Source organism: Mobula hypostoma, chromosome 5 (genome assembly GCF_963921235.1).
Source record: "Mobula hypostoma chromosome 5, sMobHyp1.1, whole genome shotgun sequence".
Classification (NCBI taxonomy): Eukaryota; Metazoa; Chordata; class Chondrichthyes; order Myliobatiformes; family Myliobatidae; genus Mobula; species Mobula hypostoma.
In genome coordinates this window covers 9,127,170-9,151,810 of record NC_086101.1, presented here as the reverse complement: position 1 = coordinate 9,151,810, position 24,641 = coordinate 9,127,170, and the positions used below count along the sequence as shown (strand labels likewise).

General features: G+C 44.4%; 1 protein-coding gene across 2 annotated transcripts in view; it reads right to left on the bottom strand.

The window, feature by feature from the left end:
- Positions 1–545: 545 nt before the first annotated feature.
- The window catches only part of LOC134346562 (nuclear factor 7, brain-like), a 33,862-nt gene continuing 9,766 nt past the window's right edge, over positions 546–24,641 (bottom strand). The window contains exons 3-5 of one of the 2 annotated variants that reach the window (XM_063047980.1): positions 23,157–23,179; positions 22,942–23,060; positions 546–1,323 (exon numbers count right to left, since the gene is read on the bottom strand). In XM_063047980.1, coding sequence (XP_062904050.1) covers positions 791–1,323; positions 22,942–23,060; positions 23,157–23,179 — 675 coding nt within the window. In that variant the 3' untranslated portion in view covers positions 546–790. The remainder of the gene's footprint in view (positions 1,324–22,941; positions 23,061–23,156; positions 23,180–24,641) is intronic. The other variant, XM_063047981.1, reaches the window with a different exon arrangement.

Here is a 24,641-nt window from a genome sequence, read left to right as displayed (position 1 = left end):
TATAAACTGGGTTCAAAAATGAATATCTGATTTAACGTAGAGATCCCGGCTCTATTTGTCTCGTAAATTAGAGGAACAGCTCCCATGTTCCGTCAGGGTGATCGTCAACCTGACAGCATCAACACTGAATTCTCAAACTTCTGGTAGTCGTTCCCTGTCACTTTTACTACGTAATTGTCTCTGTCCTCCTGAATCACCAGCCCCATCACCCGATCATTTTAACCCCTCCTCCCCCACCCTCTCCATCTGCCCATCACCCACACACTCCTCCCCACCTCCCTCCCTTTACTCCAACCTCCACTTTCCCCTCCTGTCAGATTCCAAAATCTTCAGCCCTTTGTCACTGACCCCTCTCACCTCCCAGTATCTGACACATTTCCATCCCTCCCTCATCTATTACCCCTCACCTGGATCCACTCATCACCTGTCCATTTCCCTCCACAGATGTTACCTGACACGCCAGGAGTCTCCGCCGATTTGCATGTTACCACCATTACATGTCCCGTGTTACCAAGATTCACCCTGACCTCCCTCTCCCACTCAGCACCACCACCACTTGTCCCGGTTACCCGGTCAGTCCCGATGGACTTAAGCACCCGGGGGAGCCCGGGAGCTCAGGACCCGCCGCCCGCGGCTGCTGCTGAATCCGCAGTGTTTCTGTTCCGTTGAGGAATGCGGTGAACAAGTTAAAATTAATGGATCAATAATTCTCACATCGTGTTTATTTCACTCTCCGCACATTTATAATTACACCGACTTACTCCTGACGCCGGTACCGGACCCGACCCGTTTACAGACCCGAAGCGGAACCGGAGCAGATTCTCAGCCACTCGTTTGTATATACAGTCCAGAAGAAAGGATAAAGTTTCCCCGTGAATTTATTCCCAGTGAAGGTGTGGAGATGGGACTTGGTCTCCGCGTTGTAAAATGAAACCGTCCAAGACTGGTAACTGAGATAAACTCCCACCCTCCCGTGGATGGGACCGGCAGAGAGACGGGACAGAGGGGAGGTGAGAACCCACATCTCGTCACCATCCCGCCCGATGATCCAGAATCCGGTCTCCGGACTCAGTCTGACCCGTCTCTTCCTCTCCACAGACTCTGCGGCGACTCCCAGACCCCAGCACCGATTCCCCGTCACCTCCACCTCCCAGTAATGTCTCCCCGATGTGAACCCCTCCGATCCCAGCACACAAGGCCAGTATGTGAACCTCTTCCCGGTGTCAGGTAGACTCCTCCGGGTCCAGGTCCGTCTCACACTCTTCCGATCCTCAGACACCTCGAGCTCCGGATGCGCCGTTTCCACATCCAGGGTGACAGAGACTGGGGGGAGAAGCAGAGAATTAGAGAGTCCCCGGGGATCGGGGGGGAGACTCGGGCAGCGCAGCCCCGGGACCGGGGGAGAGGCCGCTCGGCCTCAGGTACAGTCGGGTGGCCGACAGGACCCTTTCCCGGGGTTTGACCCAAACACACTGGATGGACAACCAACATCTTCCCGAGGTTTAATCTCAACCTGGAGATCGGATTTTTTCCCGATCAACATATACAAAATTCTGCAGGAACTCAGCGGGTCGAGCAGCGTGTATTAAGGAAGGATTCAAGCCGAGACCTTACCTCAAGATTGGAAAGAAAGACGGGAGATAGCAGTGGAAACGGGTATGAGGAAGCAGTGGAGCAACAACTGGATCCAGATGAGGATGGGGTGAGTAAACACTGGAGGCATTTAAAGAGCAGGAAAGGCAGAATACATTCGTGCTGACCAACTCACTTTGATGAACTTGTTCCATTTGCCTCTATTTGCCCATTATTCTTTTAGCCCTTTCCCACCCACGAACCCGTCCAGATGTCTTTTAAACCATTGTAACCGTATTCATCTCTACAGTTTCGTTTGGCAGCCACCTGAGCTCCAGGAAAATGACCCAGAATATCGAGCCTCTCCTTATAACCCAAACCCTCCATTCCTGGTAACATCCTTGTAAATCTGTTTCATACCCTCTCAGTTTAATGACATTCTTCCTGCAGAAAGATAACCAGAACTGTACAGAGTGATCCAAATCATAAAGACAAGAAAGTCTGCAGATGCTGGAAATCCAAAGCAACACACACAAAACCTTGGCCCAAAACATTGACTGTTTATTCATTTCCATAGATGCTGCCTGATCTGCTGAGTTCCTCCAGCAGATTGTGTGTGTTACTCTGCTCCAAATGTGGCCTTCCCAATGTCTTGTACACTCATAACGTGACATCCCAGCTCCTGTACTCAGTATTCTGACTGATGAAGGCAATCACCTCCTGGTCTCTCTGTTCCACAACACTCTCCTAGGGCCCCACTGATTCCTGTGTAATCCTGTGCTAGTTTGCCTTCCAAGATGCAACACCCTCATCTCTGAATTAAAATCAATTTCCATCCAATGGCCCAGAGACCCAATTAATCAAGATCTCATTGTAATCTTGGACAAACCATGAGCAACAGGGTTATGTAGTGGATAATGCAATACTGTTGCACCATGGGGCGTTCTGGAGTTCTGAGATCAATTGCGACACCATCTGTAAGGAGTTTGTACGGTCTCCCCGTGACCTCGTGCCTTTCCTCCGGGTGCTCGCGATTCATCCCTCAGATTGGGGAGGAGTGGACTGCGAGGAAGACCATCATTACTTGCAGTGGGATCTGGAGCAGCTGGAAAAATGGGCTGAAAAGTGTCATCTGGAATTTAATGCAGACAAGTGTGAGCTGTTGCACTTTGGTAGGGCCCCAGTGTAGGTCTTACATAGTGAATGGTCGCGCACTGAGGCTCTGTTCTACAGCAGATCTGGGAACACAGGTCCATAATACATTGAAAGTGGTGTTACAGGTAGATAGTGTTAAAAAAAAGCTTTTGTCACATTGGGCTTCATAAATCAAAGTATTGAATACAGGAGATGGGATGTTATGTTGAAGTTGTATGAGACCTGGTGAGGCCTAATTTGGGATAATATGTACAGTTTTGGTCAGCTACCTACAGGAAAGATGTAAACAAGGAAGACCTGAGTCATAAGGAACGATTGAATACATTCGGACTTTATTCCTGTAACATAGAAGACTGAGGGGAGACTTAAAAGAGGTATACAAAATTTTGAGGGTATGGATAGGGTAACTGCAAGGCTGAAGGGCCTGTGTTGTTAGTTTCTATCACTCTGTGATTCTTGTACAAAGACATAACGGTTTGTGGGTTAAATGGTCATTGTACATTCTCCCGTGATCTGGCTAGTTTTAAATAGTTGGGGTGCTGGGCGGAGCAGGTCATTGGTCTGGGACGGCCTGTTTCACACTGTATCTAAATAAATAAATAACCTCTTCACTGTCCGTGAAACCACCAATTTAGAGTCCTTCACAAACCTACTGAACATGTCACCTACATTCTCTCCAAATCATCATATGAATGATGAAAAACAGTGGACCCAGCACTGATCCCTGCAACACAACCGCTGGTCACAGGACTCCACCCAGACAATTCTGTATCCTGTTCCAGATCGTACTGTATCCCATGTGATCTAACTCTCTGCTACCTTGTCAAATCCCTCGTTAAACTCCATGAAGACGATGTCTACTGCACTTTCATCAGCTGTAATTTATTTATTGAGATACAACACAGAATAGGCCCTTCCGGCCCTTTGACCCTCACCACCCAGAAACCCCTGATTTAATCCGAGCCTGACCATGGGACAATTTACAATGACCCTACCACCCAGAAACCCCTGATTTAATCCGAGCCTGACCATGGGACAAGTTACAATGACCAATTAACTTGCCAACCGGTACAGGTTTGGACTGTGAAACCGGAGCACCTGGAAGAAACCCACGTGGTCATGGGGAACGTACAAACTCCTTACAGGCAGTGACGGGACATGAACCCGGGTCACTGGTACTGTAAAGCGTTGTGCTAACAACTATGCTACCGTACCGGCCATGCAGAAAACCAAGCTGGGTATCCCTGATTAGTCCTCGCCTTTCCAAATGAATGTAGATCCCATCTCTCAGAATCCCCTCCATTAATGTACCCTCCACTGACGTTAGGCTCACCGGTCTGTACTTCCCCGGCTTTTCCCTACAGCCGATCTTCAATAAATGTTCAACATTCGTCTCCCTCCAGTCTTCTGGCCCCTCACCCACAGCTATTGATGACACACATATCTCCAAAATGGGCTCCACACTTTCCTCCTGAGCTTCCCACAATGTCCTCGGATACACTTGATCAGGACCTGGGGATCTATTTCCCTTTAAGCTGGGTTCATTTCCCTTGAGCGATGGATGTTGAGGGGTGACCCCTATTCGAGGTATATAAAATCATAAGGGGCAGATGTAAGGTGTAGGCTCACGGTCTTTTTCCCAAAAAGGGGGAATCCAAAACCAGAGGGCAGAGAGGCGAGGTGAGAGGGGAAAGTTTTTTAAGGGAGCTGCAGGGCAACCAGTGACCAATCGGCATCTGGGATTGATTACGAAGAGCAAATTAAAGGAAGACAGGCAAACACAGCAGCCATCGTCTGAGTGGACATCGTCAGAGTGGTGATATTGAGGCTTCAGCTCTTCAAGGCTTCACACGGAGAAAAAAATAAATAAAAGGCATCCGTTAGTGTTGCGAGACCATGGATCTGCGCCTGGAAAGTCTTCACTCTCCAGGGCGCAGGCCTGGACAAGGTTGTATGGAAGACCAGCAGTTGCCCATGCTGCAAGTCTCCCCTCTCCACGACACTGATGTTGTCCAAGGGAAGGGCATTAGGACTCATACAGCTTGGCACCAGTGTCATCGCAGAGCACTGTGTGATTAAGACACAACACACTGCCTCGGCTGGGGCTCGAACTCACCACCTGGTTAAGAGAAAGCAAAGGAAAGAAAAGCACATTTTTTTTCCTTCTTTTCTTTGTATCTGCTCAGCCAGGACAGTAGAGATGCCAGGCAGGATAGACAAATGCTCCTCTTGTGGGATGTGGGAAGGCAGGGAGACCTCCAGTGTCCTGGAGGACTACAACTGTGAGATGTACATCCAGCTGCAGCTTCTAACAAACCACGTTAAGGAGTTGTAGCTGGAACTGGGTGAACTCCGGATCATTCGGGAGGCTGAAGGGATGAGAGACAGGATGTACAGGGAGGTAATTACAACAAGGTGCAGGACACGGAAACTGGGTGACAGTCAGGAAGGGGAAAGGGTTGAGGGAGCCAGTGCAGAGTACCCCTATGGCCATCCCCCTCAACAACAGGTATATCCTTTTGGATACTGTCCGGGGGGGGGGATGACCTAACAGAGGAAAGTCACAGTGGTGAGGTCCCTAGTACTGCGTCTGCCTCTGTAACTCAGAAGGGAAGTGGGGACTTCCAGTGAGGTAAGAGGCAAGATGGCAGCACAGCACTGAGCGCTGACATATAACCCTCCTTTTTCAAGTTTTTCAGGGCTCATAGACAGTCTTAATACAAGGCTGAGTTGGAGAAAGATCTAACTAAAGACATGGCTTCAAAAAAAGATCCACATTCAACCAGGAAACAAGATACCAGCAGGCGACACCAAGCTAACGATTCATCCGAAGAAATTAAACAAACAATGGCAACAGAGATGGAACCGCTGAAAGAAATGATAGCCCACATGCTAAAGGAGTTGCTGGGAAAGGCTCTCGACCCCATACAGAAGTATTTGGCAGAGAATCGCAACATTCTCCGGTCGTTAAAGGAGCAAGCGGACATTCACGCTAAAGAAATTAGCATGGTCTTCAATAAAATAGACAACATTCAGGTTTGCATATGCAAGTATGAGGTTAGTTACTAACTCCTGTCTCTCTGAGGTGTCTAAGATATGGAAGAAGTTAAATGACTTGGAGGACAGATCCAGGAGAAACTGTGCGGCTGGTCAACTTACCGACAGGCGCTGAGGGCGACGATCCAAGAGGTTACCTCCAGAAGACGCTGCCTAATTGGATTTCAGTGCTCAAGAATTCCCACAGCATTCCACTGGAGATTGATAGAGCACATAGGATCTTTTCCAACAACACCTCAAGACCACAGACCATGGTTTTTAGGCTTCTATGGTATATCGACCAGCAGGCTATCCTGGAGGGTGAGAGGAAAGCCAAACCTACTCTCCCTGATGGCACCCAGCTGCAGTTCTTCGCTGACTACAGCCCCGGCACGATGCAGGAATGGCAGGGATACACGGAGATCCGCGCTAAACTTCGACAGAAGGGGATTGACTCGTTCCTCATATACCCAGCGATTTTGAAAGTGAATATCAAGGGCATGAAGATGTCGCTTAATGCAGCAGAGGAAGCGAAAGAAGCTCTGAAATCATCGGTGCTGGGAGGTATGGAAGAAGACCCTGGGCAAAGTCCACATGCCCCTCAGGAGGAGATGGAACAGCATTAAGAGCTCAGACTTGCCTGTATGCTCAATCTATCAGGCACGGGCAAGTTAACGTCCTAGGTGTGAAGTTTTCTGGTTATTCTTTTATCGGAAAGTCATTCGTTGCACCTTTGTATTTAGTTAATTAAGGGGCCAATTTGTTTCTGACTATTGCAGGTCAGAGCTTTAAGGTGATATTCAATATACCCAAATGTGATACTTCATCAAGAATGAAGCTGAAAAACAGCAGTTTGTTCTGACTAACTTTAGAACGTTATGTCTCTAGTTGACTTGTTTACATTACTGGGCACCAGATAAGACATCATTGGTGCCATCGCTAAGCGACGGTCTATTGAAGCGACAGTTTCTTGCAAGATAGCTGTTGGAATCTTGATTATGTGTTATACTATATTTGAGACAGAAACGGTTTTACTTATATTGGTTAACGGGTTTGTCCAGGTTGCTTTTTCTTGTCTCTTTGATATGATTGTCTATGAGAACTGCTTTGCCTTTCTAATTTGTTGGTGCTGGAAGGGGGGCGGTTGATGCCAGTGTTCAGTGTCTGACATTGCTAAGTGACACTCACAGATATTACAAAGTAAAGGGTTGAATGGGAGAGGTGATGGGAGGGGGGTGGGAAAGGGGTAACTCAGGGCTCCACCACCAACTTACAACAACAGATCTAGGGGAAGATGAGCAACATGGATACATTTAAAAAATCTTACTATTGTATCATTTAATGTTAGAGGATTAAACTCTCCCTACAAGCGTTCAAGCTTTCTTACGCAGAAAGAAAATAGATATTGCACTGTTACAGGAAACACATCTTAAACCTAATGACATTCCCAGGGTTCAAAACCAATTTTATAAACCTATTGTGGCATCAGCTGGTGGTACTCGTACGAAAGGAGTTATGATAGTAATGAGACATAATATTAATGTATCAATTGAAAGGACTGGCGCCCCTATATAATGCACTCTCCCATGCTAAAAATGTAAATACACTGTATATTAAAGAGAAGTGGGAGAAAGAAGCGGGGTTGGTACTTTCAGAGGAGGCTTGGGGGAAAATCTGCAGCTTTCAATGGTCCTCGTCTAATTCTTTGACTTGGAGAGAACATTGTTGGAAAAACATTATAAGATACTTCAAGACCCCATATCAGGAAAAATATAAAGATACAAATGTGATGTGTTGGAGAAGGTGCGGCTCCAAGGAGGCAAATCATGTTCATATTTTCTGGGATTGCCCTAAATTAAGTCTATATTGGGAAGGTATTCATAGAACATTAGTTAAGGTACTTAGGTCCCAGATACCTCTGAACTTTGAGACGCTCTATTTGGGGCATGTACTGTTCCTTGAACAGAAGGAAGATATAAAGTTGCTGCAGGCCCTCTTAGCGGCAAGTAAGAAATCAATCACTAGAAAATGGCTAAATCCAATACCACCTACATTAGAAGATTGGTACAAAATTATCTTGGAAATATTTAAAATGGAAAAGTTGACTTACTCCCTGAGAACTCAAAAAGAAACATTTTATCAAATCTGGAATAAATGGATTGAATATATAACCCCAATGTGAGCAGACTTTAGATGACTCTCCTAATGATTTATATTGCTCTTCTCATCAACACAGTAATATTGCTAACGTAAGCACCCCTAGTCTAAATGTTGGTTTTTTTTTTGGAAAATAGAGAATTAACACAGGTAAAGGGAAAGATTTGGGAAAGGGATAAAAAAAAAGAAAAAATTAAGTAAATAAGTACATAGGGATTGGATAATTATGTCTGCGGGCAGGAACAAGCACGAACAAATTGGGATATAAATACCTACAATGGTTGGTATATAGGCTTGTATGCAACATTTTGGACCAGTGGAAATGGTCCAGAAGGGTTGTATGGAAACTATTATTACCATTTTTCTTAACAACTAATTTCATTACTTAGCCTAATAGGTTAGATTTACCACAGTACATAATTATCTATTTAAATGTTTATTTTCCTTTTATATCATCTCAATGTGTACTTAAGAATGTATAAATAATTGTAGTTTTATACATATAAAAAATGGAAAAGGTTATATGTGTGAAAAAAGTACATGATAATTGTGAATTCCTTATCCAAATAAAAATAAAATTAAAAAAAAAACAAAATCCAGTGAGCAGCAGTTCTGTGGGTGAAAACACCTTGTGATTTGTATTAAGGTCCAATTTTAACCCATATATTACAAGTGTTTAGAGCAGCAGAAAAAATCCTACAATTTAAAAGCGTATGGTGCAAATCATCTCCATTATGGAACAATAATCGTTTTCTATCTGGGGGGAAACCATTCACTAACAGAACTTGGGAGAATACGGTATTACTACTCATCAAGATATTAATGGGGCAAGTACTATCCTTAGCTTTCAAGAACTGATATCTCGATATAATATTGATAAACACTCTCTTTTCTTCTACTTTCGAGTAAGATCAGCTTGTAAAGCCTACGGCATTCCCTGGGGGTCAGATTTAAAGGACCATCCCATTTTAAGTTGGATACAGAGTGCTCCAGGACAGATAGTGTCATATATCTATGATAAATTAAACTCCCAGAATTATATGCCCACATCGGGAATGAAAGCTTGGGATAGGGACATATCTGAATTGGGACAAGACTTAGACTGAGATGCGATTTGGGATAATGCTGCTGGTGATTCGAAAAACCCAAATCATCAGGATATACACTTTTAATTTTGTCATAGAGCATATCTAACACCGAGAATTAGACATCAAATGGGACTGGTTCCTGACCCATATTGCTCATTTTGCCCCCATGGAGCCATTGGCTCTTTTATACATGTTGTATGGGAATGTCCAGGGGTTTTTGATTTGAGGGGGAAGGTTGTCAGTACTCTTCCAGAACTAACGGGGGTACAATTACCAATGGACTCCGCTGTACATCTTCTAAATGATGACTCCCACCTTTCCCTTACGGAAAAAAACACACAAAATCTGGCTGACAGGCCTGACTGCAGCTAAGAAGATTGTAGTCCAGCATTGGAAACCTCCCCATGATATTTCAAATACTCACTGGCTTCGGAGCTTTTTGGACCCTTTCTTACCTGGAACTTTCATCAGCAAGAGCAAATGATGCACGACCAAACACAATCTTAATGTGAGCAAATTTGATATCTAACTTAAGAGATTTTTTGTTAAAATAGGAATGCTTTGTCTGTGTATGTACTACTATTCAGTTGATTGGTGGAGGGGAGAAGGATGGGGGGAGAGATGGGTGGAGGGGATGGTGATGAAGGTTGGGGGTGGCTGGGTTAAACAGTCAAAATGTAATTAGCAACTGGTTATATTAAATGTAATTTGTTGGTGTTGCAATAAAAAAATAATAATAATAAAAAGGGAAGCCGGGAGAAGAGGGATGCTGTGGTGACAGGGGATTTGTTAGTTGGGGAAAAGGACAGGAGGCTCTGTGGGCGACAGCGAGATTCCCAGATGGGATGTTGCCTCCCGGGTGCCAGGGTCTGGGATATCTCGGATTGAGTCCTCAGCATTCTTAAGTGTGAGGGTGAACAGCCAGAAGTCGTGGTCCATATTGGTACCACTGACATGGGTCGGATGAGTGATGAGGTTCTGCAAAGGGAGTTCAAGGCTTTAGGTGCTGAGTTAAAGGGCAGGACCTCCAGGGTTGTGATCTCAGGATTGCTCTCCGTGCCACATGCTGGTGAGGCCAGAACAAGCAAGATTATACAGTTTAATATGTGACTAAGGAGTTGGTGTAGGAGGGAGGGCATAAGATTTTTGGATCATTGGGCTCCTTCCAGGGAAGGTGGGGCCTGTACAGAAAAGACAATTTGCACCTGAACTGGAGGGGACTAATATCCTGGTGGGAAGGTTTGTTAATGCTGCACGGTGGAGTTTAAACTGGAGTTGTAGGGGGGTGGGAACCAAAGTGCCAGAACAGTTAGTCGAGAGGTTGTGGAGATAAGACCTCAGACAAAGTTAGGAATCAAAAGGTTGAGCATGGTGCAACTAGTGTCCTAAGCTCAATATATTTCAATGCAAGGAGTATCGTAGGAAAGGTGGATAATAGTGTTGAAGATGAGGCAGCTGGTTTACAGACGGAGGTAATGTGTCGTGAGGAGAGGCTGTTGATAGGACAAAATTGTATTCAACAGAATGAGTTGCAACATAAAATTGAAAAAGGACTGAAGGTGTTGTATCTGAATGCACGCAGTATATGGAACAAGGTAGATAAACTTGCAGCACAGTTGCAGATTGGCAGGTATGATGTTGTAGGCATCACTGAATCATGGGTGAAAGATTACAGCAAGGAGCTTAATGTCCATGGATAAACATTGTTATCAACAGGACAGGCAGGAAGGGAGATGGGGCACCATTGCTCTGTTGGTAAAAAATGAAATCAAATCATGAGAAAGATGACAGAGGGTCAGAAGGTATTGAATCATTGTGGATAGAGCTAAGGAACTGCAGGGGTTAAAAGACCCTGACATGAGTTGTATACAGACCCCTAAACAGTAGTAGGGATTTGGCTTGCAAATTACAATGGGAGATAAAAAATACATGCCAAAAGGGCAATGTTACCATGGTCATGGGTAGATTGGTAGACTGGGAAAATCAGGCTGGTGCTGGATTACAGGAGGGAGAACTCTGAGAGTGCCTATGAGATGGCTTTCGAGAGCAGCTCGTGGTTGAGCCCAGAAGAGGATCAGCTACTCTGGATTGGGTGTTGATTAGATTTAATTAGATAACTTAAGATAAAAGACTCAGGGACAAGTGATCATAATATGATCAAATTCACCCTGAAATTTGCAGAGAAGCTAAAGTCAGATACATTAGGATGACAGTGTAGTAAAGGGAACCACAGAGACATGAGAGAGGAGTTGGCCAGAATTGATTGGAAAACAACACTGTCAGGAAGATCGGTACAGCAGGAATGGCTGGAACTTCTGGAAGCAATTCAGAAGACACAGGATATGTACAATTCCATCTCCTGTGATCACAATTCTATCTCCTTTACCATAGCACTGGAGCGGGATAGGAACAAGCAAGTTAGGAAAATGTTTAATTGGGGTAAGGGGAAATATGAGGCTATCAGGCAGGAACTTGGAAGCATAAATTGGAAACAGATGTTCTCAGGGAAACAAATGGGATTAGGACAGGATTAAGGAAAATCCCAAGGCATTCTACAAATATGTGAAGAGGATAAGATGTGAGAGAATAGGATCAATCAAGTGTGACAGTGGAAAAGTGTACATGGAACCACAGGAGATAGCAGAGGTACTTAATGAATACTTTGCTTCAGTATTCACTATGGATAAGGATCTTGGCAATTGTAGGGATGGCTTACAGTGGTCTGAAAAGCTTGAGCATGTAGATATTAAGAAAGAGGATGTGCTGGAGCTTTTGGAAAGTATCAAGTTGGATCACCGGCACCAGACAAGATGTACCCCAGGCTACTGTGGGAAGTAGGAGACTGCTGAGCATCTGGCGATGTTCTTTGCATCATGAATGAGGATGGGTGAGGTTCTGGAGGATTGGAGGGTTGCAGATGTTGTTCTCTTATTCAAGAAAGTGAGTAGAGATAGCCCAGGAAATTATAAACCAGTGAGACTTACTTCAGTGGTTGGTAAGTTGATGGAAAAGATCCTGAGAGGCAGGATTTATGAACATTTGGAGAGGCATAATATGATTAGGAATAGTCAGCATGGATTTGTCAAAGGCAGGTCGCGCCTTACAAGCCTGATTGAATTTTGGAGGATGTAACTAAACACACTGATGAAGGTAGAGTATTATATGGAATTTCAGCAAGGCATTTGACAAGATACCCCATGCAAGGCTTATTGAGAAAGTAAGGAGGAATGGGATCCAAGGGGACATTGCTTTGTGGATCCAGAATTGGCTGACCCACAGAAGGCAAAGCATAGATCATATTCTGCATGGAGGTCAGGGACCAGTGGTGTGCCTCAGGGATCTGTTCTGGGACGCCTATTCTTCATGATTTTTAAAAATAACCTGGATGAGGAAGTGGAGGGATGGGTCAGTAAATTTGCTGATGACACAAAGGTTGGGGTGTTGTGGATAGTGTGGAGGGCTGCCAGAGTTTACAGTGGGAAATTGATAGGATGCAAAACTTGGCTGAAAAGTGGCAGATGGAGTTCAACCCAGGTAAGTGTGAGGTGGTTCACTTTGACAAGTCAAATATGATGGGAGAATATAGTATTAATGACTCTTGGACTCTTGACAGTGTGGAGGATCAGAGGGTTCTTGGGGTCAGAGTCCATCGGACACTCAAAGCTGCTGCGCAGGTTGACTCTGTGGTTAAGAAGGCATACAGTGTTTTGGCCTTCATCAATTGTGGGATTGAATTTTGGAGTCGAGAGATAATGTTGCAGTTATATAGGACCTTGGTCAAACCCCACTGGGAGTACTGTGCTCAATTCCGGTCGCCTCATGACAGGAAGGATGCGGAAACCATGGAAAGGATGCCGAGGAGAATTCACAAGGACATTGCCTGGATTGGGAAGCATGCCTAATGAGAATATGTTGAGTGAAATCGGCCTTTTTCCCTTAGAGCAACGGACGATGAGAAGTGACCTGACAGGGGTGTATAAAATGATGAGAGGCAATGATCGAGAGGATAGTCAGAGGATTTTTCCCAGGGCTGAGGTGGCTAACATGAGAGGGCACAATTTTAAGGTGCTTGGAAGCAGGTACAGAGGAGATGTCAGGGGTAAGTTTTTTTACACAGAGTGTGGTGAGTGCGTGGAATGGGTTGCCAGCAACGGTGGTGGAGGCAGATATGATCGGGTCATTTAAGAGACTCCTGGATAGGTACATGAATCTTAGAAAAATAGAGGGCTTTGAGTAACCCCAGGTAAATTCTCAGGTAAGGACATGTTCGGCACAGCTTTTTGGGCCTAAGGGCCTGTATTGTGCTGTAGGCTTTCTATGTTTCTATGTTTCTGCAGCCCAAAGAAGTACTCTGAAGGCAAGATGTGGCTAACAAGAGAAGTCAAAGCCAACATAAAAGCTAAAGAGAGGGAATAAAACAGAGCAAAAAGTAGTGGAAAGTTAGAGGATTGGGAAGCTTTTAAATGGCAATTAAAAAAGTCATTAAGAAGGTAAAGAGGGAATACAAAATTAAGATAGCCCATAATATTAAAAAGGACAACAAAAGTTTCGTCAGATACATAAAGTTTAAAAGACCATAAGACACAGGAGTAGAATTAGGCCATCTGCCCATCGACTCTGCTCCGCCATTCAATCATGGCTGATCCTATTTTTCATCTCTTCCTCAAGCCCAGTTTCCAGCCTTCTCCCCGTAACCTTTGAAACTATGTCCATTCAAGAACTTATCAATCTCTGCCTTAAATACACCCAACGACCTGTCCTCCACAGCTGCATGTGGCAACAAATTTAACAAACTCACCACCCTTTGGCTAAAGAAATTTCTCCTCATCTCTGTTTTGAAAGGGCGCCCCTCTATCCTGAGGCTGTGCCCTCTTGTCCTGGACTCTCCTACCATGGGAACCATCCTTTCCACATCTACTCTGTCTATGCCTTTCAAGATTAGAAAAGTTTCAATGAGATTCCCCCCCCGCCCCCCATCATCCTTCTGAATTTCAGCGAGTACAGACCCAGAGCCATGAAACGTTCCTTGTAAGATAACCCTTTCATTCCTGGCATTATCCTTGTGAACCTCCTCTGGAACCTCTCCAATGCCAGCACATCTTCCTCAGATGAGGTGCCCAAAACTGTTCACAATATTCAAGGTGAGGCCTCACCAGTGACTTTTAAAGCCTCAGCATCACATCCCTGCTCTTGTATTCTAGACCTCTTGAAATCAATGCTAACATGGCATTTGCCTTCCTCACCACCGACTCAACCTGCAAGTCACCCTTTAAGGTGTTCTGCACAAAGAGTTGGGAGTTTTCATCTCAGATTTTTGGATTTTCTCCCCATTTAGAAAATAGTCTGCACATTTATTTCTACTACCAATGTGCATGACCATGCATTTTCCAACATTGTATTTCATTTTCCACTTTCTTGCCCATACTCCTAATCTGTCTAATTCCTTCTGTATCCTACCTGTTTCCACAACACTATCTGCCCATCCACCAATCTTTGTATCATCTGCAAACTTGGCAAAGAAACCCATCTATTCCATCATCTAAATCATTTATACACAGCATAAAGAGAAGTGGTCCCAACACCGACCCCTGTAGAACCCCTCTCGTCACTGGCAGCCAACCAGAAAAGGATCCTTTTATTCCCACTCTGCCTACTACCAATCAGCTAATGCTCTAACCATGTTAGTAGCTTTCCTATAATACCACCGGCTCTTAACTTGGGAAGCAGCCTCATGTGTGGCACCTTGTCAAAGACCTTCTGAATGTCCAAATATACAACATCCACTGCATCTCCTTTATTTATCCTGCTTATAAACTCCTCAAGTAATTCCAACAGGTTCGTCAGTCGGGATTTTCCCTGACGGAAACCATGCTGACCTTATACTATCTTGTCCTGTGTCACCATGTACTCCATGACCACATCCTTAACAATTGACTCAAACATTTTCCCAACCACTGAGGTCAGGCTAACTGGTTTATAATTTCCTTTCTGCTGCCTTCCTCCTTTCTTAAAGAGCGGAGTGACATTTGCAATTTTCCAGTCCTCTGACACCATGCAAGAGTCCAATCATTTTTGAAATGTCACCGCAAACACTAATGCGACCTCTTTCAGAACCCTAGGGTGCAGTTCCTCTTGTCCAGGTGACTTATGAACTTTTACGTCTTTCAGCTTTTTGAGCACCTTCTCTCTTGTAATAGTAACTGCACCCACTTCTCTTCCTTCACACACTACAACATCAGGCACACTGCCAGTGTCTTCCACAGTGAAGCCTGATGCAAAATAGTCATTTAGTTCACCAGCCATCTCCTTGTCGCCTGTTATTATTTCTCCTGCCTCATTTTCTAGTGGTCTTATATCCACTCTCATTTCTCTTTTATTTTTAACATACTTGAAAAAACTTTTACTGTCTACTTTGATATTATTTGCTAGCTTGCATTCATATTTCATCTTTTCCCTTCCAATGATGTTTTTAGTTGCTCTCTGTAGGTTTTTAAAAACTTCCCAATCTGCTATCATCCCACTAATATTTGCTTTGTTGTCTGCTCTTTCTTTTGCTTTTACAATGGCTTTGACTTCCCTTGTCAGCCATGGTTGTACGATTTCACAATTTGAGTATTTCTTCAGTTTTTGGAAGAAATGAAAAAATACTCGTGTCCTGCAGCTTTCTCATTTTTCCCAGAAACACACACCATTGCTGCTCTGCTGACATCCCTGCCAGCAGCTCTTTCCAAATTACTTTGGCCAACACCTCTCTCATACCACTGTAATTTCCCTTACTCCACTGAAATACTGCTACATCAGACTTTACTTTCTCCCTATCCAGTTACAAGTTGAACTCAATCATACTGTGATCACTGGTTCCTAAGGGTTTTTTACTGTCAGCTCCCTAATCGCCTCCGGTTCATTACATAACAGCCAATCCACTATAGCTCATCCCCTGGTAGATCAATGCAAACTGCTTTAAATGCCATCTCTTAGGGATTCAACAAACTCACTTTCGACATCCATTACCAACCAGATTTTCCCAATTGAGCTGCATGTTAAAATCTCCCATGACTACCGTAACATTGCCCTTTTGACACACCTTTTCTATTTCCTGTTGTAATCTGTGGTCCACCTTCCAGCTCTGTTGGGAGGCCTGTATATAGCAGCCACCAATGTCCTTTTATCCTTGCTGTTTCGAAACTCAACCCACAAGTATTCAACATCTTCCAATCCTATGTCACATCCTTCTACTGATTTGATGCCATTCTTTACCAGTAGAGCCACACCACCCCCTCTGCCTACCTTCCAATCACTCCGATATAATGTGTAACCTTGGACAGTCAGCTCCCAACTACAACCATCCTTCAGCCACAATTCAGTGATGGCTGCAACATCATACCTGGCAATTTGCAATCATGCAACAAGATCATACACTTTATTTCTTACACATACATAGAATTATGATGTAGTGGCCATTACAGAGACTTGGCTGGCACCAGGGCAGGAATGGATTCTCAGTATTCCTGGATTTCAGTGCTTTAAAAGGGATAGAGAGGGCAAAAAAAGGGAAGGAGGGGAGACATTACTGGTCAGGGATGCTATAACAGCTACAGAAAGGGCAGGTAATGTAGCAGGATCTTCTTTTGAGTCAGAATGGGTGGAAGTCAGGAACAGGAAGGGAGCAGTTACTCTACTGGGGGTATTCTATAGGCCCCCTGGTAGCAGCAGAGATACAGAGGAGCAGATTGGGAGGCAGATTTTGGAAAGGTGCAAAAATAACAGGGTTGTTATCATGGGTGACTTTAACTTCCCTAATATTGACTGGCACCTGATTAGTTCCAAGGGTTTAGATGGGGCAGAGTTTGTTAAATGTGTCCAGGATGGATTCCTCTCACTGTATGTGGACAGGCCGACTAGGGGGAATGCCATACTAGATCTAGTACTAGGTAATGAACCGGATCAGGTCACAGATCTCTCAGTGGGTGAGCATCTGGGGGACAGTGACCACCGCTCCCTGGCCTTCAGCATTATCATGGAAAAGGATAGAATCAGAGAGGACAGGAAAATTTTTAATTGGGGAAGGGAAAATTATGAGGTTATATGGCTAGAACTTGTGGGTGTGAATTGGGATGATGTTTTTGCAGGGAAATGTACAATGGACATGTGGTCGATGTTTAGAGAACTCTTGCAGGATGTTAGGGATAAATTTGTCCCGGTGAGGAAGATAAAGAATGGTAGGGTGAAGGAAGCATGGGTGACAAGTGAGGCGGAAAATCTAGTCAGGTGGAAGAAGGCAGCATGCATGAGGTTTAGGAAGCAGGGATCAGACGAGTCTATTGAGGAATATAGGGAAGCAAGAAAGGAGCTTGAGAAGGGGCTGAGAAGAGCAAGAAGGGGGCATGAGAAGGCCTTGGTAAGTAGGGTAAAGGAAAACCCCAAGTCATTCTTCAATTATGTGAAGAAAAACAGGATGACGGGAGTGAAGGTAGGACCGATTAGAGATAAAGGTGGGAAGATGTGCCTGGAGGCTGTGGAAGTGAGTGAGGTCCTCAATGAATACTTCTCTTTGGTATTCACCAATGAGAGGGAACTTGATGATGGTGAGGACAATATGAGTGAGGTTGAAGTTCTGGAGCATGTTGATATTACGGGAGAGGAGGTGTTGGAGTTGTTAAAATACATTCGGACGGATAAGTCCCCAGGGCCTGATGGAATATTCCCCAGGCTGCTCCACTAGGCGAGGGAAGAGATTGCTGAGCCTCTGGCTAGGATCTTTATGTCCTTGTTGTCCACGGGAATGGTACCGGAGGATTGGAGGGAGGCGAATGTTGTCCCCTTGTTCAAAAAAGGTAGTGGGGATAGTCCGGGTAATTATAGACCAATGAGTCTTACGTCTGTGGTGGGAAAGCTGTTGGAAAAGGTTCTTAGAGATAGGATCTCTGGGCATTTAGAGAATCATGGTTTGATCAAGGACAGTCAGCAAGGCATTCTGAAGCGCAGATCGTGTCTAACAAGCCTGATAGAGTTCTTTGAGGAGCTGACCAGGCATATAGATGAGGGTAGTGCAGTGGATGTGATCTATATGGATTTTATTAAGGCATTTGACAAGGTTCCACATGGTAGGCTTATTCAGAAAGTCAGAAGGCATGGGATCCAGGGAAGTTTGGCCAGATGGATTCAGAATTGGCTTGCCTGCAGAAGGCAGAGGGTGGTGGTGGAGGGAGTACATTCAGATTGGAGGATTGTGACCAGTGGTGTCCCACAAGGATCTGTTCTGGGACCTCTACTTTTTGTGATTTTTATTAACGACCTGGATGTTGGGGTAGAAGGGTGGGTTGGCAAGTTTGCAGACGACACAAAGGTTGGAGGTGTTGTAGATAGTGTAGAGGATTGTCAAAGATTGCAGAGAGAAATTGATAGGATGCAGGAGTGGACTGAGAAGTGGCAGATGGAGTTCAACCCGGAGAAGTGTGAGGTGGTACATTTTGTAAGGACAAACTCCAAGGCAGAGTACAAAGTAAATGGCAGGATACTTGGTAGTGTGGAGAAGCAGAGGGATCTGGGGGTACATATCCACAGATCCCCGAAAGTTGCCTCACAAGTGGATAGGGTAGTTAGAAAGCTTATTTGGTGTTCGCTTTCATAAATCGAGGGATAGAGTTTCAGAGTCACGATGTAATGATGCAGCTCTATAAAACTCTGGTTAGGCCACACTTGGAGTACTGTGTCCAGTTCTGGTCACCTCACTATAGGAAGGATGTGGAAGCATTGGAAAGGGTACAGAGGAGATTTTCCAGGATGCTGCCTGATTTAGAGAGTATGCATTATGATCAGAGATTAAGGGAGCTAGGGCTTTACTCTTTGGAGAGAAGGAGGATGAGAGGAGACTTGATAGAGGTGTACAAGATATTAAGAGGAATAGATAGAGTGAATAGCCAGTGCCTCTTCCCCAGGGCACCACTGCTCAAAACAAGAGGACATGGCTTTAAGGTAAGGTGTGGGAAGTTCAAGGGTGATATTAGCGGAAGGTTTTTCACTCGGGGAGTGGTTGGTGCGTAGAATGCACTGCCTGAGTCAGTGGTGAAGGCAGATACACTAGTGAAGTTTAAGAGACTACTAGACACGGATATGGAGGAATTTAAGGTGGGGGCTTATATGGGAGGCAGGGTTTGAGGGTCGGCACAACATTGTGGGCCAAAGGGCCTGTACTGTGCTGTACTGTGCTGTACTGTTCTATGTTCTATGTATCCAAGCTCACTGTTCATCACCTTTGTTCCTGATGCTTCTTGCATTGAGGTACACACATTTCAGCCCTTCTGCCTTACTGTCTTTACACCATTTATTCTATTTAAAAAAGGAGGGAGAGGGAAACCGGAGAATTATAGACCGGTTAGCCTAACATCGGTGGTGGGGAAAGTTCTAAAGTCAGTTATCAAAGATGTGATAACAGCACATTTGGAAAGCGGTGAAATCATTGGACAAAGTCAGCATGGATTTGTGAAAGGAAAATCATGTCTGACAAATCTCATAGAATATTTTGAGGATGTAACTAGTAAAGTGGATAGGGGAGAACCAGTGGATATGGTATATTTGGATTTTCAAAAGGCTTTTGACAAGGTCCCACACAGGAGATTAGTGTGCAAACTTAAAGCACATGGTATTGGGGGTATGGTATTGATGTGGATAGAGAATTGGTTGGCAGACAGGAAGCAAAGAGTGGGAATGAACGGGACCTTTTCAGAATGGCAGGCAGCGACTAGTGGGGTACCGCAAGGCTCAGTGCTGGGACCCCAGTTGTTTACAATATATATTAATGACTTGGATGAGGGAATTAAATGCAGCATCTCCAAGTTTGCAGATGACAAGTGATTGAGAAGATTTAAAACCCTACAGAGAGCAACTGAAAGAATCATTAGGAGGGAAAAGATGAAATATGAAAGCAAGCCAGCAAACAATATCAAAGTGGATAATAAAAGCTTTTTCAAGTATGTAAAAATAATAGAGAATGGATGTAGGATTGCAAGAAAATGACGCCGGAGAAGTAATAATGCGGACAAGTAGGTGGCAGGAGAACTAAGTGAGTGCAGTTAATTTTACAAGGTAGAAGGTGCTCAAAAAGCTGAAAGACCTAAGGGTACATAAATGACCCAGACCAGATGAACTGCACCTTTGGGGTCTGCAAGAGGTAGTGGTTCAGATTGTGGAGCCATTAGTAATGATCTTTCAAAAATCATTTGACTCTGGTATGGTGCCAGACGACTGGAATATTGCAAATGTCACTCCACTCTTTAAGAAAGGAGGAAGGCAGCAGAAAGGGTATTATGACCAGTTAGCCAAACTTCAGTGTCTGGGAAGATGTTAGAGTCAATTGGTAAGGATGAGCTGATGGAGTACTTGGTGACGCAGGACAAGATAGGACAAATTCAGCATGGTTCCTTCAGGAAAAATCTTGACCAACGAACCTGTTGGAATTCGTTGAGGAGATTCCGCGTAGGATAGATAAAGGAGATGTTGTACACAGGTGTCCCCCGCTTTTCGAACGTTCGCTTTACAAAATTTCACTGTTACGAAAGAGCTACATTAGTTGCTGGTGAACGCAGCAGGCCAAGCAGCATCTGTAGGAAGAGGTGCAGTCGACGTTTCAGGCCGAGACCCTTCGTCAGGACTAACTGAAGGAAGAGTGAGTAAGGGTCACTCTTCCTTCAGTTAGTCCTGACGAAGGGTCTCGGACTGAAACGTCAACTGCACCTCTTCCTACAGATGCTGCTTGGCCTGCTGCATTCACCAGCAACTTTGATGTGTGTTGCTTGAATTTCCAGCATCTGCAGAATTCCTGTTGTTTGAGCTACATTAGTTACCTGTTTTCATATCAGAGGCGACAGATCAGAGACTAACCCTAACCCTAATGCGACGCAATCAGCAATCGCCTCTGATCTGGGCTGATATTTATGTGCCGAGCGGCACCTAATTAATTAGCTTGTTTATTTTGGCTTTTTTCCTAAAGATGCATTGGGTGTGTCCCAGCTACCGCTGTACTGCTGCATGCTTCGTGGATTGGTATCGGTTGGCGGCCTGGAGGTTAGGCACCACTGCACCAACCCAACCTCCGACGACTCAGCCTAACACACCATCATCAGTGTGCTCAGCGCTATCTTCCCAATTCCGGTAAGTGATACTACACTGTACATACATTATTTCTACTTGATATAGGCTGTGTATTTATCATATCATTCCTGCTTTTACTGTATGTTACTGTTACTTTAGGTTTTATGTGTTACTTGGCATGATTTGGTAGGTTATTTTTTGGGTCTGCGAACGCTCACAAATTTTTCCCATATAAATAAATGGTAATTGCTTCTTAAATTTACGACATTCTGGCTTACGAACCGTTTCATAGGAACGCTCTACCTTTGGATGGGGGAAATGTCTATATGGATTTTCAGAAAGCCTTTGACAAGTTGCCACACGAGGCTACTCACCAAGTTAAGAGCCCATGGTATTACAGGAAAGTTACTGGCATGTTTAGAGCATTGGCTGATCGGTAGGAGACAGCGAGTGGGAATAAAATTATCACATCCTAGTTGGTTGCCAGTGATTAGTGGTGTTCCACAGGGGTCAGTGTTGGGATCACTTCTGTTTATGCTGTATATAAATGACTTATGAGGGGTGATTGATAAGTTTATGGCCAACGTAGAAGGAGATGGGTTATACAGCTCTCGTTACATTCACGTGCAGTTCAACTCTTTGAGTGATTATACAGAAAGTTTGAAGTTAATAACTTTTGTGGTATTTCTGTTTCAGATGATTGAAAATTACAAGTAAGCACTGTCTGAGAAAATGGACCTTAAACCACGAAATTATCAATCACCCTCATAGATGATGGGATGGATGGCTTTGTTGCTATGTTTGCAGCTGATGTAAAGATTGGTGGAGGGGCAGGTAGTGTTGAGGAAACAGATAGGCAGCAGAAGAACTTAGGCAGATTCGGAGTATGGGCAAGAAAGTGGCAAATGAAATACAATGTTGGAAAATGCATGCTCATGCACTTTGGTAGTAGAAATAAATCTGCAGACTATATTCTAAGTGGGGAGAAAATCCAAACATCTGAGATGAAAAGGGGCTTGGGTGTCCTTGTGCAGAACACCCTAAAGGTTAACTTGCAGACTGAGTCAGTGGTGAGGAAGGCAAATGCAATGTTAGCATTCGATTTAAGAGGTCTAGAATACAAGAGCAAGGATGTGATACTCAGGGTTTATAAGGCACTAGTGAGGCCTCAGCTTGAGTGTTGTGGACAGTTCTGGGCTCCTCATCTAAGAAAAGATGTGCTGGCATTGGAGAGGGTTCAAAGGAGGTTCACAATGATGATTCTGGGAATGAAATGGTTATCATATGATGAACATTTGACATTTCTGTGTCTGTATTAGCTGGAATTTAGAAGGATGAGGGGGGATGTCATTGAAACCTTTCGAATGCTGAAATGCCTGGACAGAGTAGATGTAGAAAGGATGTTCTCATGGTGGGGAATCTCGGACAAGAGGGCACAGCCTCAGGATAGAGGAACATCCATTTAAACAGAGATGTGGAGAAATGTCTTTAGCCAGAGGGTGGTGAATTTAATGAATTTATTACCACAGGCAGCAGTGGAGGCCAGGGCGTTTGGTGTACTTAGGGCAGAGCTCAACAGATTCTTGATTGGACATGGACATTGGACATTGGACGTGGCATCAAAGGTTACAGGGAGAAGGCAGGGGAGAGGGGCTGAGGAGGGGAAGAAAGGATCAGCCATGATTAAATAGCGGAGCAAACTCATTGGGCCAAAGAGACTAATTCTGCTCCTATGTCGTATTGTCTATAGTTTCCCTTCAGCCTATAATTACAGCCATATTTTGTGTCTAATTATAACTTAGTTGTGTCTCATAAACAAGGACAAATGAATCTGATGTTTTACCTTGTTTAATGCTGTCAATTGCTTCTTCTGACACCTTGTCGAGCAAATAGGGGTGATCGAATTTTTCAACCAGTAGGGCACCATCTGTCACTGACAATGCGTGGTTATCATCACTAATCCTGTAAATATTATACATGTAGTTATAAACTGAGCATCAGTGATATTTGAAGTATTTTATAAATTCATACAGAGTTTCAGTCAAGACCATGTCCTACCTCCTCTTCCGACGAGCTTCCTCCTGAAATAAATAAAACACAGATCTCAATTGACTGAAACTGATCGTTGGCATTCCGACAGCAGGAATCTGAGCCAAGTTATTACAAGCTGCTGAAAATTCCCAATAAACTCATTCCCACTGACACGAATGGAGAAAGAGGGATATTGAACCATGGGAGAAAGTATAAGGAATGTTTATGAGAATTATACCATAACTGAGAGAAGGAATTTACAGGAGAGACTGGACAGGTTGTGTATTTTTATCTGGATATGATGTCAGGGAGGATCAAATGGAGGAATTTAAGATTCCGAATGGATTCGATAGAAAATATTTCTGCTTGTGTGGAGACCAAAAGTCAAAGATATAACACAGTTGGTCATTGATAACTTCCACAAGAAATGTGGTGAAAAGAATGTGGAACTTACTGTCACAGGAGTGGTTGAAGTGAAACAGTAGAGATTGAATGTAATGGGGAAGCTGGATAAACACATGAGGGACCATGGAGTTGGGGTCACTGTTGCTGGGTGTGGTGCGTAGGTGGGAAGAGGCTTGTGAAGCAGGGAAACTGATAGGAGAGAATGGACTGAAAAACCTGACTGTGATGGAAAATGGGATATAATCTGATGAAGAATATTTCTGAAAAACAAAAGACAGTGCAAAATTCTCCAAAACAATGAACCTGATACAAACCAGATATAGATGGTAAATCTGATGTGAGGGTCACATTCTGGAATTCAACCTCAGTTCCCACTAATCAACAGTGGTTAACGGTGGTAAATAACAGTGGTTGTTTCTTCGGTGGTTTGAATGGGGCACGACTGCGCAAATGTGTGGAGGTCAGCCAGTGAGAACAGCGGGAAGAGTTTATAAGGTAGACAGATTTACAGAGCGGGCAACTGAGCAGAGGGTGACAGAGTCAGAAGGCATTGGCTCAATGGGGCTTCGGCGATAAAGGGTCGAGGCAAAGTAGGTTACCTGTTTAAAATAAAGACAGAGAATATGTGTGTGAGGCCAGTTTTCTGTGCTCGGTGTCAGATGTGGGAGGTCCTGGAGACTCTCAGCCTCCAGGACGACCACATCTGCACCAGGTATGTCGAGCTGCAGCTCCTTAGAGACCGAGTCAGGGAACTGAAGATGCGATTTGATGACCTTCGCCTGGTCAGGGAGAGTGAGGAGGTGATAGAGAGGAGCTATAGGCAGATAGTCACCCCGGAACCACAGGAGAGAGAGAAGTGGGTCAGGAGAGGGAAGGCAAGAAGCAGGTACTAGAGAGAACCCCAGTGGCTGTCTCCCTTAACAATAAGTATGCCTGCTTGAGTACTGTTGGTGGGGGAGGGGAGCCTACCTGGGGGAAGCAACAGTGATTGCGCCTCTGGCACAGAGTCTGGCCCCGTGGCTCAGAAGGGTAGGGAAAGGAAGAGGATGGCAGCAGTGATGGGGGACTCTTTAGTTCGGGGATCAGACAGGCGATTCTGTGGACACA